The 17,450-nt window shown below is 40.7% G+C and overlaps 1 protein-coding gene across 7 annotated transcripts in view; it reads left to right on the plus strand.

Annotated features, from left to right (window-relative positions):
• Positions 1-555: 555 nt before the first annotated feature.
• The window catches only part of WDR59 (WD repeat domain 59), a 67,652-nt gene continuing 50,757 nt past the window's right edge, over positions 556-17,450 (plus strand). For 4 of the 7 annotated variants that reach the window (XR_003045411.1, XM_025044605.1, XM_015586949.2 and 1 more), the window contains exons 1-3: positions 556-727; positions 9,841-9,890; positions 14,261-14,396. Coding sequence is in view for 6 of the 7 variants with exons in the window: in XM_025044605.1 (XP_024900373.1) it covers positions 674-727; positions 9,841-9,890; positions 14,261-14,396 (240 nt within the window). In the remaining variant the exon portion in view is untranslated. The remainder of the gene's footprint in view (positions 728-9,840; positions 9,891-14,260; positions 14,397-17,450) is intronic. The other 3 variants (XM_025044607.1, XM_025044606.1, XM_025044608.1) reach the window with 3 other exon arrangements.

Genomic DNA, 17,450 nt, shown 5'->3' on the forward strand with positions numbered 1-17,450 from the left:
CTTCTCCTGTTCAGTATGCTACAACATATATCATATAGCTTCTGGAAAACTCCCCTGTATATTGATGAGAGAAAGTGAAAAAGGCAAACGTCTTAGTATGATTAGCAAAATTGTTTTGCCTTCAGAAACCCCTCGAAAGAGTCGTGGAGACCCCCTGGAGTCCCTAGACAGCGGCGGGCGCTGCAGTACAGTACGAAACAAATCGCACCTTCAGACTTTTCAATGCGTTTATCGCAGACCTCAGGGGAAGAGGTAACCTTTGGTTTGCAGTTATGTTGGGTTTTTATTTGTATACATCCTGGGCCTTGTCGGGGATACCAGCGAGGAGACACGGAGAACAGCACGCCAAACCTTAATCCACTAGCTCTCCCTGTGTTTCCCACGTGCTACTCGACCTTGGACTACAACTCCCGGCACAGCTTGCGGCAGGGGGCGTGTGTTTGCAGACGCGAGGAGCGTGAGTGACTCAGTTAGCGTGAGGGAAGATTGGAGGAGCCTGGAAGAGGGGGCGGATCCGGTGATAGGGTCAGCCAATGGTTTGTGGTCCAGCGGAAGGGGGAACGGGGCGTGGCTGGGCTTGTTCGTGGGCTGCGTGTGGCTCACCGAAACCTGGATCGTGGGTTTAGGGGCTGGGTACACGCGGTCCTGAGATCCGGGCCGGCGGGTGTGGGAGATGGCGGCGCGATGGAGCAGCGAGAATGTCGTGGTGGAGTTCCGCGACTCCCAGGTAAGCTAGGGGCCAGATGGAGCCTTCTGGGCATGCGCCCTCCCGGGTTCCCTTCCCCCACTCTGCCAAGTCCGACTCGCGCCGATCCCCCCCCGGGCCGGGCCTGGGGAGATGGACAAGAGGGTGGCTTGGAGCTGTCAGACCCGAGCGGGCGCGTGGGAGCCTTGAGGACCACTGGAGGCGGTTGGGGCGGGCACCGACAGGGTTTTGGGGTTCCCCATGGAAGTAAGGGGAGGGAAATCTGCCTTGGGACACCGAAGCTCAGTGATTGCGCGCGAGTGAACGCTGAGGGGAGGCTCCCAACCCGGTGATGAGAGAGGGGGTGTTAGCTCTTCGAGGCCAGTGGTCGCGCTTAGTGACTTTGGGCAAGTCGCAGAACTTCTCTAAGCCTTAACTGTGTGGGCTTTACCCTTCCTCACAGGATCTTGGGGTGGATTCGATCAAAACAAAACAAAACCCTGTTTCAGAGCCTAAGCTTTTAAGTGGTTGCTAATGCTAGAATAGTGGAAAATCTCGTACAGTGAGTAAATAGGAGTGTACACTGCATATATTACCTGGGTTCGAATCCCGGCTCAGCCCCTAGCTTGTCATCACTCTGCTCATCGGTTTGCTCACCTGTATGTAAGAAAGTGCTAATCGTATCTACCTCATAGAGTTGGCCTGAGAATTTTATGAGGTCATACATTTAGAATGTGGTGCATAGTGGCAGGCACATGGTAAGCCTCAAGGAACGTTATCGCTTACTAGGGATTTTTCCCATTTTTTTATTTTGTCTTCCATATGCCAGGACTTGTGCTAAGTGATTTATCCACGTTTTCTTATTCTAATTAATGAAAGAACCACACAAGATAAGTAGATCTTACCCCTTTTTTCCAAACAGGGGAGCTGATCCGGGTTTGGCTGATCCCAAGTGACTTGGCCAAGGCCTTCCATTATGTAGCCGCTTTGGGATTTGAACTCAGGCCTCTGGTCCCAGAGCTCTTGTCAGCCTCATTGCACTACTGTGCTTCATACTGAGCCTGTCATATAGTAGTTCCTCAATAAATGCCATGTCCCTCCCCCTATCCTGAGCACCTAGGACAGTGTCTTTGTGATTCTCTTTTTTATGCTTTTCATGCAGCAAATATTTATGGAATACCTTCTGTGTGCCAGGCTTTCATTCACTCATTTGTTCAACAAGGATTTATTGAGCTCTTGCCAGGAGCACACTGTGCCAGGCACTGTGTTGATACTCAGGTGATTTATACTGAAGGGAAATTAGGATTACAACAAGGGAGTGATGTGGTTTCTTTTTTATAAAACCCCATCTCCTCTTATGCCATAAAGATAATGAGTTGGGGGAGCCACCTGCCATCTTGCTCTATGGTGCTGTCTGATATGGAGTTCCCATGGAAAATTGGAGGAGCAGTATTCCGATTAAAGGATCCTGAGGCACTTTGCACCGTCAGCACCGGGTGTCTCGTGGAGGTGGGCTTTCCCAAGGGAGGCGCCATACTCCTTTCACCTTTCTTGTTAATTTCTTTCACTGAGGACTAAGAACAAAATCATGTATGGTACCTCTGAGCCTGTTAATTGGGAAGCTACTAATCTGTAAATCCTTTAATTCTCATAGAAGCCCAGGTAGTCTCACTCCTACTTCCCTCTAGAAATGTAATTGAAGAGACCCGCAGAGAGAGTGCTGACACGTATATTAGGATGCTATGAAGTAGTTTTAAATAAATCGAAACAGCAGTTGTCAAAGTAAGAGGACAAAGTAAATTGGCTAATTCAACTGTTTTGTGGAGTTGCTGTTTTTCTGATTTTTCTATTCATTCAGTTGGAATGGTACATATTGGTGTGAATTAGCATGGTTTTGTGGTTGATTCTGGTGGTAATTGTTGGGGGTAAGGACCCATTTTATTAACTGTTTCATTAATGAGACAAAAAGTTGAATCTCTTAATATTGTCTTTCTGAGAAGGAAGGCCGGAACAATAAACTTTTCAAAACAACTTGCCACTTAAAAAAAACAAAACAGTTTTTAGGTTTTCAGTGAAAAACCTCAGCTTGAAAGGTAAAACTTTTTTTTTTTTAACAGCTTATACAAGCATCATTTATTTTACCAGACAGTACCTTGAAATATTACTGTCACCGATTAATACTGAGGAACCAGTGCTGCTAGGCAACTACTCTGCAGTGGTCCCTGGAATCAATGAGTGTTAACACTGTAAGAAAATTTAGAGATAATCTTCTAAGGTAACATCATCGAGAAGAATTTTCTGCGATGATGGAACTGTGGCTGTTGAACACTTGAAATGGGGAAGTGCAACTGAGATATTTCATTTTTAATTTTAATTAGTTGCCATTTAAATTGCCACTCGTGAATAGTGGCCATGGTATTGGAAAGTGTAGTGCCGATTGAATAGCTTCCCCTCGCAAAGAGAGGTAAGGTGACAATGTGCAGTTAACAAGTCTCTTAACAGTAAATGCAAAAATACTACAGGATATGACTATTGTGATAAAGATAGGAACTTTGGACTCATAATAACTGTCTGCTTAACATGTCCACTTGAGCATCTGTGAGATATCTCAAACTCAATGTCATAGTAGTTGGACATATTCTGGGACCTCTCCTTGCACCCTAGCTTTTTGCCCCCTTTCCATATATCCTCCACACAAGTGTTTTTTAAAAATCCAGGTTGACTGAGGTATAATTAATGTATAATAAAATTTACCCTTTTAAGTGTACATTTTGTTGAGTTTTGACAGATGTATATAGCCCCGTAACCATCACCACAATTAAATATGGAACATTTCCCTTACACTAACAAACTCCCTCACGCCTCTGCGTAGCCATTCTCCTTCCCTTACTTCCATCTCTTGGCAGTTTACTGAAGTGATTTTTGTAACAAAGGAATCATAGGTTGTGTAACTTTTTGAGTCTGGCTTCTTTCACTTAGCCTAGTGCTTTCAAGATTCATTCACATTGAACATACCAGTTAGTCTGTTCCTTTTTATTACCCAGTAGTATTGGATAGATCACAATTTATGTATCCATCCATCTGTTTATGGACATTTAAATTGTTTTCTATTTTGGGCAATTATGATTGGAGCTGTAATAAATATCGAGGTGATATATTTAAAAACAAATTAGTTCATATCCCTCTGTTTATGAAAATCTTTCAGTGGCTTCCTATTGTACCTAGAATAAAATATAAATTCCTTATTTTGGACTGTTTTTGTGTGTCGGTGTCTGCCTGCTTCTCAGATCACATCTCGCACTACTTTTCCCTCACTGTTTATTTTCATCTTTCTCCCCTTACTGCAGTGTAAGTTCGCCGAGGGTGGAGGCCGCCTCGTTGCTGTGTCCTTGGTGCCTAGAATAGTCCTCGGTGTGCACCAGCGCTCAACAAATGTTTGTTGAATGAATAAATTTGACAAATCAACGCATTGATTAATAATAAGAGGAATTAAGAAAAAGTATTTAGGTTTTCATGATTTTCAAAATAAATTTTTGTTTTATATTACTTTAGATTTATAAAAAAATTGGGAAGACAGTAGGGAGTTCCCATATATCTGCACCCAGTTTCTCCTGTTAATAACTCTCACACTAGTGTGGTACATTTTCTGCAATTAGTGAATCAGTATTGATATATTACTATTAACCAAGATCCATACTTAGATTTTCTTAGTTTTTACCTAATATCTTTTTTCTATTCTGGGATTCCATTGAGAATACCACATTACATTTAGTTGTCATGTTTCCTCAGGCCTGTCTTGGCTGTGACAATTTCTCAGATTTTGATGGCTTGACAGTCTTGAGGTGTGTTAGTCAGATATTTTGTAGAATGTCCCTCAGTTGGGATTTGTCTAATGTCTTTCTCATGATTAGACTGGGATTATGGGTTTTTGAGAGGAATACCCCAGAGGTAAAGGAACATGCTCATCACATGATACCAAGTGTATATGCAATGATCATGACATTCCATTGTTGATATTGACCTTGATCACCTGGCTGAGGTAGTGCTTGTCAGGTTTCCATACTGTAAATGTACTTTTTTTCCTCTGTCTGTCTGTACAGTCGTCCCTCTTTATTGGCCTTTTCACTTTCCATGGTTTCAGTCACCTCTAGTAAACAGAGGTCTGAAAATATTAGATGGATAATTCCAGAAATAAACAATTCATAAGTTTTAAATTTTGTGCCTTTTTGAATAGGATGTTTACATCTCGCACTGTCCCTCTCCATCTTGCCCAGGACATGAATCAGCCTTTTGTCTAGCGTATATACGTATATACGCTGCCACTGGTTAGTCACTTAGTAGCCATCTCAGCTGTCTCGGCATCTCATTGCTTGTTTTCAATTAACCCTTGTAGTAGCCTAATGCTAGGTCATTTGCTTCATTTCATTTCATCACATAGATATTGTATCATCTCACATCATCATTGTAAGAAGGTGAGTGTAGTACAGTAATATATTTTGAGAGAGAGACCACATTCGTGTAACTTTCATTAGAATACATTGTTACAACTGTTCTATTATTATTACTGTAATTTCTTACTGTGCCTAATATATAAATTAAATTTTTTATCATGGGTATGTGTATATATAGGAAAAAGCATAGTATATGTAGGGTTCAGTACTAGCCATGGCTTTAGGCATCCACTGGGCATCTTGGAATGTATCCTGGTGGATAAGGGGGGGACTACTGTACTCTTTGGGAGGTAGTTGCTACATGCAGCCCATGCTTAAAGAGTGGGGAGTTACTCTCCCCCATTTATTTATCAATTATTTGTTTATATCAGTATGAACTCTTATTTATTTCGTATTTTGGATTAGAATCCAATACTTTATTTTGTTGCCCAAATTGTTCCAATTGTTCCAGCTTTCACCACTGGGAGCTCCTTCAGTTGGTTCTCGTGTTCCCTTGGCATACCCCATCTTTTTTTTTTTAAATACTTTTTAGTACTACAAGATGCTCAACTCTCATCATGTATATTTTCAATTCCAGTCCTAAAATTAGCCATAGCTGCAAGAAACCCTGGTTTCTTTTATTGGAGAATATTAGAAATCAAGATCTGGTGCTAGAGGTGCTTATTGCTATTGGAGTGTCATTGCCTCTAGGCCCTTTCAGCTGACAAAACAAGAAATGTATGAATGTATACTAATCCATGTATATACACATAGCTGTAAATATTTCTGTATGAAACCATCTTTGTCTATATTAAGCTGAACATGAGTTCATACTAACATCTTCAACCGTGATCCATTATCTCAGGGATCATTGTGACCCCCACTCTCGGCTTATCAGTCACCTCCCACTCCCACAGTGAGAAACCTGGCTCCTATCATCTTCCATCCATTTCTTAACTGTCATTTCCGTGGACATGTGCAGTGGTTTCAGAATTGTTAACCTGTACCTTCTAAGGAAACTACTTTATCAGCTGGAGTACAGTGCAGTTATTTTATTATAGAATATGTCGTCCATATGAATGATTGGTACCCCCATAAAGAATAATAAAATATGCCCTCCTCAAAACTTAAGGAATAGGTCATTCCAGTTATTTTTAAGCCTCAATACCTTTTCTCTAGCTCATATCTCTCTCTTAAGACCTTTTAGAGGCAGAGACTGCCCTGAATTTTGGATTAATCATTTCTTTGCTTTTCTTTGTAGTTTTACCACACACGTATAAATGGAAACAATGCTTTATTTTGACTGTATTTGATCATTATATAGATGGAATCATATACTGTGAATTTTGTGACTTGCTTTCTTTTTGCCCTGCGTTGTTTTTGAGGTTCATCCATGTTCATTACTATGCCCGTGGTTTACTAATTTTGCTGTGAAGTAGTGTTCCATTGTGTGAATATGCCACAGTTGGTTTATCCCTCTGTCATTAAACGTTTTGGTTGTTTCTAATTTTTTTGTTATTGTAGATGACGATATATAAGCATGGTATTTACATAGGAGTAGAAATGCTAGATCGTGGGATGTGTTACCTCGAAATTGAAAACGAGGCATCTCGGCAGAAAGTTTGCTCTCTGCTGCCCTAGTGGTTGATGGCTTAGTAGTCTATAACTCTTCCACACAGAGAAAGACTGAGGACTTTTTTTTGCTCCGAAAAAACAAAAACAACTTGCCAAATTATTTAGCTAAGAGGAAAGTTATGAGTAGTGGGTAGTCCATGTATTTTTCTGGAGCAATCCAGCTTTGGTACCTGCTTTTCTTATGTCACCTATCTGCCATGTGTTCCCAGACAAGTTACCTCCTTTCTAAGCTTCAATTTCTTCATCTGTAAAACAAGGATAATAGTACCTGCCTGTGTCCAGGATTCCCCCCAGCCTTCCCAGTTTCACTAGGAGGATTCACAGTTGTATTTGCAGTTACGACTTATTTTAGCGAAAGGATACAAAACGAAATCAAAGGGAGAAAGTAAAGTCAGGTGGAGACCACCGTGCACAAGATATCAAGTCTTCTCATCGTAAAGTCACTCAGGACATGCTTAATACCTCCAGCATCAAACTGTAACAACACATGTGAAATGTTGTCTACCACCGAAGCTCATGAGAGACTCAGTGCCCAAAGTTTTTATTTGGGGTTGGTCACGTGGGCACCCTCTGGCTAGCATGTACCAAAATTCCAGATTCCTGGAAGGGTAACAAATGCTCAACAGAAACCACATTGTTTGTACATAGAGTTTAGGCACAGTGTGCCACTCTTACCAGTGAGAGAATGATGGGAATACTTCCTGAATGAGAGTTCCCATTGCTAAGGGCCAACCTTGAAAGCAGGCCTTTCTAAGGTTAGCAGTCTCATACCTGCCGATGACTCTTCTGCTCACTACCTTATAGAGTTGCTCTGAGGATTAAATGATATAATCAACACAGAGCACTTCGCACAGTTGCCAGTGTACATTAAGTGCTTGATACATGTTAATTATTATGATTATATTAGAAACCTTGCCTCAGAAAGCAACAGACTTAGCTTGACAAAATAGACTCATGATGCTGAGAGGACTTTTAAAAGACATCTCTCATCTACCCTCCTATTTTACAGATAAAGATCTGAGACTCAGAAGTTAGGTGATTTTTCTAGTTATAGTTTGTGCCATTTTCGTTTGTGGAGAAGTGAAGATGTTTTCATTTTAAAGGGAGAAACTTTCTGAGAAACACCCAATATTCTGGGCGTGTAAACAGAGCCTGGGGGAGATAACCTCTAGTAAGCATTAGACAGCGATGGTTCAAAAGCAGCCTTGGGAGCAGGGTCTGTCTCTAATTGAAAGAGATTGGCTCTTGTCGTTGGAAATGACCTGATCTTTTTTATATCAGCGGGTTCAGTTTGGTTTTATTCTATGAAATCTGATAATGCATACATTATAGTCTTTGCTCAGGTATGAGACATTAGGCATGTGATCTTAGGGGAAGTGACCTAGCTCACCCTTCAAATCTCTGACTTCCTCTGTCTCTGACCTTTAGAACTAGATAAAGGGATGATGTAATTAGGTATCTATATGTCTCCACCACCCCGCTCCCAAGAACTTTTCCGTCATCCCAAACAGAAACACTGTACTCAAACAATGACTCCCCATTTCCCATTCCTCTCAGCCCTTGGCAACCTCTATTCTGCTTTTTGTTTCAATGAATTTACCTATTCTAGGTACTGCGTATGAATGGACTCATGCAATATTTGTCCTTTTGTGCCTGGCTTATTTCACTTGGCCTAATGTTTTCAAGGTTCATCCATTGTAGCATGTATGCCATTGTATGTATATACCACGTTTTGTTTATCCGTTCATCTGCTGATAGACATTTGTGTCATTTCAGGTCTTTCTATCTTAAGGTCATTTGATTTGGGACCTTAATTATATCTAATCTACAAAATCCCTTCACAGTAGTACCTTGATTAGTGTTTGAATAATGGGGAGAATGTATGCGTATATCGAGGGCCCAGAATCTTAGGGCCACCTTAGGATTCTGCCTGTTGCACACCCTCTCGAAAGATGGTACTACCCTTGGTTGGAGGTACCATCTTGCTTTCTTTCTTACCTTCAATCTGTAAATCGCACAGAAGAGTTCTGAAAATGGCGTCTCATTTCACGGCCTGCCTTTCCAACTGGGCTTTTTTCTCTGCTCATGACTTTAGTAGAATGAAGGATGCATAATAAACACTTTCAGCCTCCAGTGAGAACACTCTGGCGTCTTGTCCCCATTATTACCTATGATATGTTTCTTGAGGGTGTATGAGTATGATAATCCCATTAATAAGACCAGTGAGAGTAAGGGAATTTCTGTTCACCATCTGTGATTTGTGAGTATAGTAGCATATACAAAATGGTTTCTTTCTTGATAGTCTCTTAGAAATAACTTAAAAGCATTTAATAACCAAACAGTGGCACAAACTGTTTCAGACAGTGCCCTGAGAACGCAGCAGGATTTGAACTTGTTCAAGTAAGAGAATTTAGGGCTGTAACTCCCATAATTAAAATCAGCCTCATGCTTCAGCCTGAATGTACATTCATTTGATCTGGTATGGTCTCTTGGATACTGAAAAGATGGTGTTTCCTAGGAATTGGGAGACCTGGGAAAAGGAAAGTAGTGAAATGCGCTAGAAATCTCATTAAATAGGAGCTAGGCATCCCAATAACAAGAATATGACAGTGGATTCAGTAGGGTCGGTGTGTGAACATTACCACTGCAGTTCAGCATGGAGGAGGAGCCCATGCCCTTTGGAAAGGCGTGGGTGAGGGGTGTGTGTGTGTCAGTGTGTGAGATTTGTCTTAGGTTAGATTTTGCTTGGAAGGGGCTCTGAGTAGCTCTGTGTGCTCCAAGCTAGTCAGATTCTCCAAGAGCTCCAGGACCTCTGTCTCCTCAATTTAGAATACACCAGTTTTGTCGTGTTTAGTCCTGGCGTTGGAGGGGAAAAGACAGCAATTGCCCTACTGTGAAAGTGAACGTGAAATTTGGATGAGAACTAGAAGTGGGTAAAAGTATCTGCTGTAGACAACTAATGATACCTGCCTACTGGGGACTACCTGGGCCATGGGAAGAGGAAGACCCCGAGGTGACTGACTACCTGCCTGTCTTTTCCAACCTAAGCTGGCTATGCTGGCAGAACTGAATCTGTGTTCTCTCTCACAGGCAACTGCAATGTCTGTGGACTGTCTGGGGCAGCACGCAGTGCTTTCCGGGTAAGTGAGCTTGCTGTTTCTCTGCCATGACTTCTGGGAACAAATAACAAATCAAGAGGTTTCTGGTAAATTGGAAAATACTCTTATATTTGAATTACGGTTGTAGTGTTTAGTTTTGCTATCCTAGTGACCTCAGGGGTACAGGTAGGGATTATTTGCAGTTTATTTTTATCCCTGTCCTAACAGGTAAGCAATAAAATTCCTTTGAAATTTTAGTGGCTGGTAGTTTGGTCTTGAATTTTCTGTTTACTGAGCAGACTCTTCAGAATGATGGTATCTGGTGTGGTCTCATGGATAGTTAGTTACTAGGATTGAGGGGTCTGGGTTCCCATTTGACAAGCCTTTAATTATGAACCCTGGACATTTATTCAGTTGACCTGGACATTTATTCAGTTGACCTCCCTGGACTTCAATTTTCTCATAAAGGAATTCTATTTCATCGTGAAGAAATTGAACTACATAATTTCTATAGTTTCTTTTAGCTCAAAATTTTTAAGATTCCGGCATTGAAGGGCCATCCCTGCATTTGCTAATCGCCCTAACATTGTCCCAGTATGATAATATTTAATGGTCAGTCCTCTCTTCCCTTTTATATTGCTGTAGATAACTACTCCAACTCTCAAATTCAACTGTGTTTTCATTAACGTAGCTGTTTATGAACCCTTTTATAAATCGATGAATATTTTCTATTATTCCATTTTATTTTGAAATTATGTTTTAATTTACTTTAAAAAAGCACATATCAAACATTTAAATAATTGAAAAAGATATGCAATGGAAAGTAATTTTCCCTCCTCCCTCTGACCCCTCTCCCCGGAGACAATTATCAATACCATTTTTTGTGTTGCATATACAAAATAAGGAAAAATTATTATCTCTTTTGTGCCTCCTTCCTAGTCACTTTTTTTTAAAAACAGCTTTATTCACATACCATACAAGTCACCCATTTAAAGTGTACAATTGAGTTATTTTTGCTATATATTATTAATCTTCTACTCAGTTTTTAACCTTTTTTTTTTTAATTGAGGAAATACCTATACATATCAAAAGTCAAGTAGCATTACAAGGCTTATATTGTCAGACAGCAGAATCGTATCTCACCTTTCGGCCACCCCTGATCCCACCCACCAGAAGCAACTACTTGAGACTCTTTTAGTTGTTTCTTTTGGATTACCTCAATTTTTCCAAACAGTATATGTATAGTGCTGTGTCTTGATTTATCCATCATAGCTATTCAGATCGACTTTCTGCAATAGAAAATGAGGATTTAGCACTTTTACTTTGCTCTGTGACTCTTGCATATATACCTGTCTTCCCCCCTCCTTCCAATATAGTCATATAACAACAGTTGTTGAGTTGAATCGGTATTTGGAGTTCTTTTTCTCAGTTATTGTCGTGAGGTCCTATGCCATTCTGATTCTGGATTCTGTATGTGACCTGTTTTTTCTCTTTGAAAGCTTTAAAATCCTATCTTTGTCTGTAGTATCATCTTTATCTCCAGTGTGTGTGAAATTTTCACCATGATTGCTTTCATGTGGGTCTTTTTTCATTCATTGTGTAGGGACCTACAGTGCCCCCCTTTTTTACATTCATGCTTATTTTATCTAAACGAATAGAAATATAACATATACTTAGCCTCTTATAGCTATATTAACAACCCATAAAATACTCTCAGGTGCCCTCCAATAACTGTGTTTCAAATGTTAGCCTTCTTAGCATTTACTGATGTGGATATTGCCATTCGTAGGATTCTAAGAGAAAATAGGGTTACGTGAATGGAAATCATGCAAGTGTTTCTGTTTTGGGGTGTTCTTAGATATGATTGCATTCACATTATTTTTCAGCATGATTTTTTCCAGCATGATTTTAATTGAAGCTCACCATTTTCATTTTCTTATTTGAACTTTAAATATGTATATAAAGTATATACTTAACTGAATAGATTAAATAAATTTACAGACATACACTATGTGGTTACCATTCAGATTAAGATACAGAATAATTTTTAGCACCTTGGGTGGCCCTTTCGGTCTGGAAATCTGTGTCTTTGATAATTTCCCCTCCTCTATTTCTTCTCATTCTTTCTGGAGCTATTGTTAGTTGTGTCACACATCCTGTACGGGTTCTCTTTTGGTCTGCTTTTGCATTCTGGTACTTTAACTTCCAACCCTTCTACCGGATTTCAACTTAAATTTTAATTTCTAAGAGCTCTTTTTTTGGTTCTCTGTTCTTTACATTGTCCTCTTTTGCCTCTGAGAATATTAATTCTAGATTTTTCTTTCCTTTCCTTTTTCTTTTTTTGTTTTGGTCTGTCTTTTAGATTTCCTCTGGTGGCTGATACTCGTGGGCTCTGTTAATATTAGAGAGTGATGGAATCTGTTCACCTGAGCGGTGGTGGGGTTCACTGTAGGGTGATCCGGTGGGAACCAGGCCCCTTTGTAAGAGGGTGCCCAAATGTCATTATCCCCAAGGTTTTGTTGTTATTATTTGTTTGCTTTTTCTTTCTTGTGTTGGTCATTTCTTCCTGGGAAGATTCCTCTTGTCACTAGTCGCTGTCTGAAGACTAAAAGCTAAGCATTGTGAGTGCTGAGCCGGGAGAAAGGCCCGAGGGTCTCACATCGCACTTCACGTCCCGTTCTGAGCGCAGCCCCTCTCGTTTACTTTGCTGTGCCCCTTGTCCCAGCCCCCAGCTTCTCTGATATCATTTCTCTGAAGCGCATCACCCACCCTCCGCTTGGGTGAAGGAGAATGGGGAGGAGGCCATCTGGCTCTGTGGGGTGTGCTGAAACCACTCTCCGGAGCGTTCCTTCAAACAATTCTCCGGTTTTGTATTTTGTTCTGCTTTTGGTTGTCCAGCCCTCTCTCTCTTCCTCTTGCCCGCAGCCCTCAGCCCGCAGCCTGCAGCCCGCAGCCCACAGCCTGCAGCTCCTGAGCAGGCCGGGCGCTGTAGATCAGCTTGCTTCTCATCACTTCTCTGCAGACACTTGGGCATTAGCTTCCTTACTCTAGATCAGTTACCATTTATCCATCTGCTTTTCATTGCCTCTTTCATTTTCTTTGTTTTTGTGGGTTTCTGTCTTTTATGTTCTTACCCTTATTTTAGTGGGTCTTCAGAGGGGGCCCGAAGATAAACACATGTTTAATCAGGCACGTTTTCCCCGAAGTTCCCACTTTCTGTTCTGTATTTGCTTCGGAATGTCTGTGACTCTCCTGTTGACACACACCCCATATGTATAGCCCTTAGCCTTTTCCTGTTTTTCGTTCTAATGGCAAGATGCCAACCTGCCTGCCATAGGACTCGGTGATTCCTTTGGAGGAGGTCAGAGGTTCTAGATCTTTGTTCTGCAGCAACTTTCAGAAGTCCCAGGAGTTCCGTGAATTTGTGTCTTACCTGTGTGTTCTTTCATAACCATCCCTCCTAGGGTTTCTGCTAGAGCTTAACATGCCACCTTAACTTTCCGTTTCCTATCTTTTCTAAGCAGGGACTTTATCTTTTTCTTCATTATTAAGCCCACTTATCTTTGATATCCAGGGCCTTGGAGCGCTCTCCAGCAATGAATCAATGGCTGGCTGATGGTTGCTGAAATGTTGATTCATACACCAAGGATTTTTCACTTAAAAAAAAGAAAAATGGGTGAACATAGAACATCTCTGTTTTCAGTTCCTTTACATTGATTGGCACCTAGAGCATTATATGCACTTCATATGTTATTTTCATTATTATTATTTTTCGGTTATTATTTCTACCCTCTTGATAGACTTAATTTAGTTCCCTTTCCAGTTGGCCAGCTTGCAAGGGAATTTGAGATTTTTCTATAGGATATTTGGCTAAGCGATAAGTGATGTGTTTAATTCAGTACACATTTATTGAGTACAAAGCACTCTGCTTAGTGATGCTGGATTGGATGTACAGAGATATTCGAGACATGGTCCGTATTCCAAACACTCAGTAGGTTTGGGACGAGAGCCTGAGCATTAGCGGTTCTGCTAGAGATAAATACTGCTGTCGAAGTGCAGACCATGTATTAGGAGTAACATAGAAACGTGACTGTCCTAACTGGGGGATTGGAAGAGGCTGGGGGAGGGGCAGGGTTTGAGCCCCGAGTGCAGTGGGAGGAAGTCAGACTTTCATGGATACGGTAGGGAAGACCGTCTCCAGAGGTAGATTCTCACAGGGATATGGCACCCGCTTGTCTAACGGCCACCTTGAATTACTCTTGTCACTTGTGTGCCTTTCAGAGGAGATGAACAGTTGTATATATCTGGGGATTTTTTGAGCACTGCTTGCAAACCACATGTCATTCTGAATGTGCTTTTCTATCTCAATGCTAATGCTATTATATTTCATAATATCGATGTTATTTTCCTAGCCGCCGATTCCTGTACATCGTTAATCTAGATGCCCCTTTCGAAGGTCACCGAAAGATCTCTCGCCAGAGCAAATGGGACATTGGAGCTGTGCAGTGGAACCCTCACGACAGCTTCGCGCACTATTTTGCAGCTTCGGTGAGCTTACTTAAGGAGAACAGGAAAAGGCTTTTAAGTGTGTGATCTGGGGCTGGAAGCTATATATCTTATGCAGAGAAGAGAATGTAACCCTCGTTTCTTAGGTGAAAAAGAGGTGTGGAAGGAAGATAGAGACAAATTACAGATGAAAAAAATATATGAAGAGGTTTTGCTGGTGCTATAGGTGCCAGACCTTGTGTTTCTAAGGATTAAATCTACATTTTGGAAGAGAAACATTTCCATGTCTGATGAGAACCTGTTTTCATTAGCAGCAATGTAACTAGTCAGTGACCATGAAAGATATTGTAAGGGGAAACTAGTGAGCTGGTCTGGCATTGATCTTCACTGCTTTCAGAGGAATTAGAAGGTTCCATATACCCTTTCACTTAAAGGAAGGGGTTCTTTTTTGATTGGGATTCATTAGATCAGTTGACCGTCTGAAAATTTTATGTGCCTGATTATGTGTGAATTTTTCCAGGGAAAAGGTGTATACATTTTATTAGGTTTTCCAAGGGATTCATGACCGAGAGAAAATTCTGGGCATATCATCTCTGGTATCTTTCATCAGATTCTCTGTCAGCATTCTGTTCTCCTAGAACAATAAGAGATCTCGATCTTTGGCTCCTTTTGCACTGGGCCAGAAGGACAGTATCTATAGGAATCTTTCTTATTGTCCAGCAGATGTGACCATTCATAGTGCTGTCTGAGGCTGTTCTTATTGGGACTGACAGTCCTTGAGAGGAAAGCATCTGAGAAAAGAGTGACGTCAGCTTTAGAAGGAACCTTTCAAAAGCTACTCTTCCCCATCATTTCCATAATAATATCTGACTACCTAACTTTAACCGTGGGTGTCTGAGCTTGAACTGGTTTGGGGACTGTTCTGAAGGGGAAGGGGCGAGTCAGTCTGCTGCTGTCCCATTCTCCACCTCTTTCCTGTGTGTCAGGAAGGATGCTCTTTTTGTTGACTGATGTCTCAAGGCCCTTTAGCTCCCCTCTCTACTCAGCCTCTCATTTGGTTTAGGGTTTCTCAACCTTGACACTATTGACAAGTCAGGCCAGGTAATTATTTGTGGCGGGGGCTGTCCTGTGCACTGCGGGAGATTTAGCAGCATCCCTGACCCCTACCTACTAGCATCCGCTACTCTCCCCTAATTGTGATAACCCAAAATGTCTCTAGACATTGTTAAATGTCCCCTGGGAAGCACTGATTTAGGCTGACCTGATTGGGAAGCACTGATTTAGGCTGACCCCTTAGTACTCGGTACAAGTGAATTAACACTGCATTTATTTACGAGTGGCGAGAAAGACAGCCTTTTTTTTTAAGATGATTATTTTAAAATGAAAATATAGTGTCGTTTATTGCATTCACAATGTTGTGTTACTGCCATGTCTATCTAGTTCCCAAACATTCATCACTTCAGCATCAGACCATTTACCATTAAGCAGTTTCTCCCCATTTCCCCCTCCCACAGCCCCTGGCAACCACCAATCTGTTCTGTCTGTGTGGATTTATCTGTTCTGGATAGTTCATATAAATGGAATCATACAACACATGACCTTTTGTGTCTAGCTTCTTTATCCATGTTGTAGCATGTATCAGCACTTTACTCCTTTTGTCTGAATAATATTCCATTGTACGGATAGACTGCGTTTTGTTTATCCGTTCTTCCACTGATTGATGTTTGGATTGGCTTTTGTGCATAGTGCTGATATGAATATGCGTGTACATGTACTTTCTGAGTACTTGTTTTCAGTTCTTCGTGGTATATATCTAGCAGTAGAATTGCAGGGTCAGATGGTAAGTCTGTGTTTAACTTTTTGAGGAACTATCAAACTGTTTTCTACAGTGGCTGAACTGTTTTATAGTCCCACCAGCAATGCACAAAGGTTCCAATTTCTCCTCATTTTCATGAAAATTAGTTATTTCCTGTTTTATTATTGAAAAATTTTTTTAAATGATAGCCATCCTAGGGTGGCAGTGGTACCTCACTGTGGTTTTGATTTGCATTTCCCTAATGACTAATGATGTTTAGCATCTTTTCACGTGCCAGTTGGCCATCAGTATATCTTTTTTTGGAGAAATGTCTATTCAAGTCCTTTGCCCATTTTTTAATTGAAATTGAGTTACTTGTCTTTTTGCAGTTGAGTTATAATAGTTATTTATATACTTTTGATATTAGACTCTTATCAGGTATATGATTTGCAAACACTTTCTCTAGTTCTGTAGATTATCTTTTTACTTTCTTGATAATGTCCTTTGATACATAAAAGTTTTAATTTTTGATAAAATTCAACTTATTGATTATTTTTTCTTTTTGAGCCTTAGTTGATTGAGTCTCAGTTGCCTCATCTATATGAGATGTGCTTCATCTGTCATGGGCGATGACACCACCGGTGTACAGTGTGGTGGGAAGGAGCAGAGGGCAGGTTTCCCAAGGTGCCCAGTTCATAGACTGGCACTAGCAAACCCTCTGGCAATGGCAGATAATATTATAAGATGAGGGGACTTTTTTTTTCACTTCTATCCCCAGTGGAAGCTATTTTGAATCCTAACCTTTTCACAGGAATTTTACCTATTTAGAATTGGAATCTGGCATTTCAGGATAAAAATCTCAGAACTCTATATATCTATCTGACTCTGAGCTGTAATGAAAATCGGTTTTATATATATCAGTTCAGAAGTTATTAAATGGCCTATTAGTAATCTTTATTCACTTTTAGTTTGTTTCATAAGCTCATGATAGTTAGGGAGCTTTTGCTGGTTTGTTTAAGTGAAATATAGTTTAATCAAACCTTTTTCTTCTTATCTTTTTCTGTTGTAGTCGTGGTTTCTTCTGGCCCATTTTCTCTGTATCTTTCTGCTTAGATCTTTAAGAAATTCCATACAGGCCAGTTTAAAGAGTCTGTGTAATTTTGCCTTCTAGGACACCCCTTTGGTGGTGTTTCTGTTTTCTTTCTTGTGCCTCTGCTTTATAGGTATGGTAGATAGACTCTAGGCATTTGATAATGGGAAGAGTGAGCTGAAAAAAATCTAGTGTGACAGCAGCCGGGGAG

This window comes from Pteropus alecto, unplaced genomic scaffold, assembly GCF_000325575.1.
Source record: "Pteropus alecto unplaced genomic scaffold, ASM32557v1 scaffold123, whole genome shotgun sequence".
NCBI lineage: Eukaryota > Metazoa > Chordata > Mammalia > Chiroptera > Pteropodidae > Pteropus > Pteropus alecto.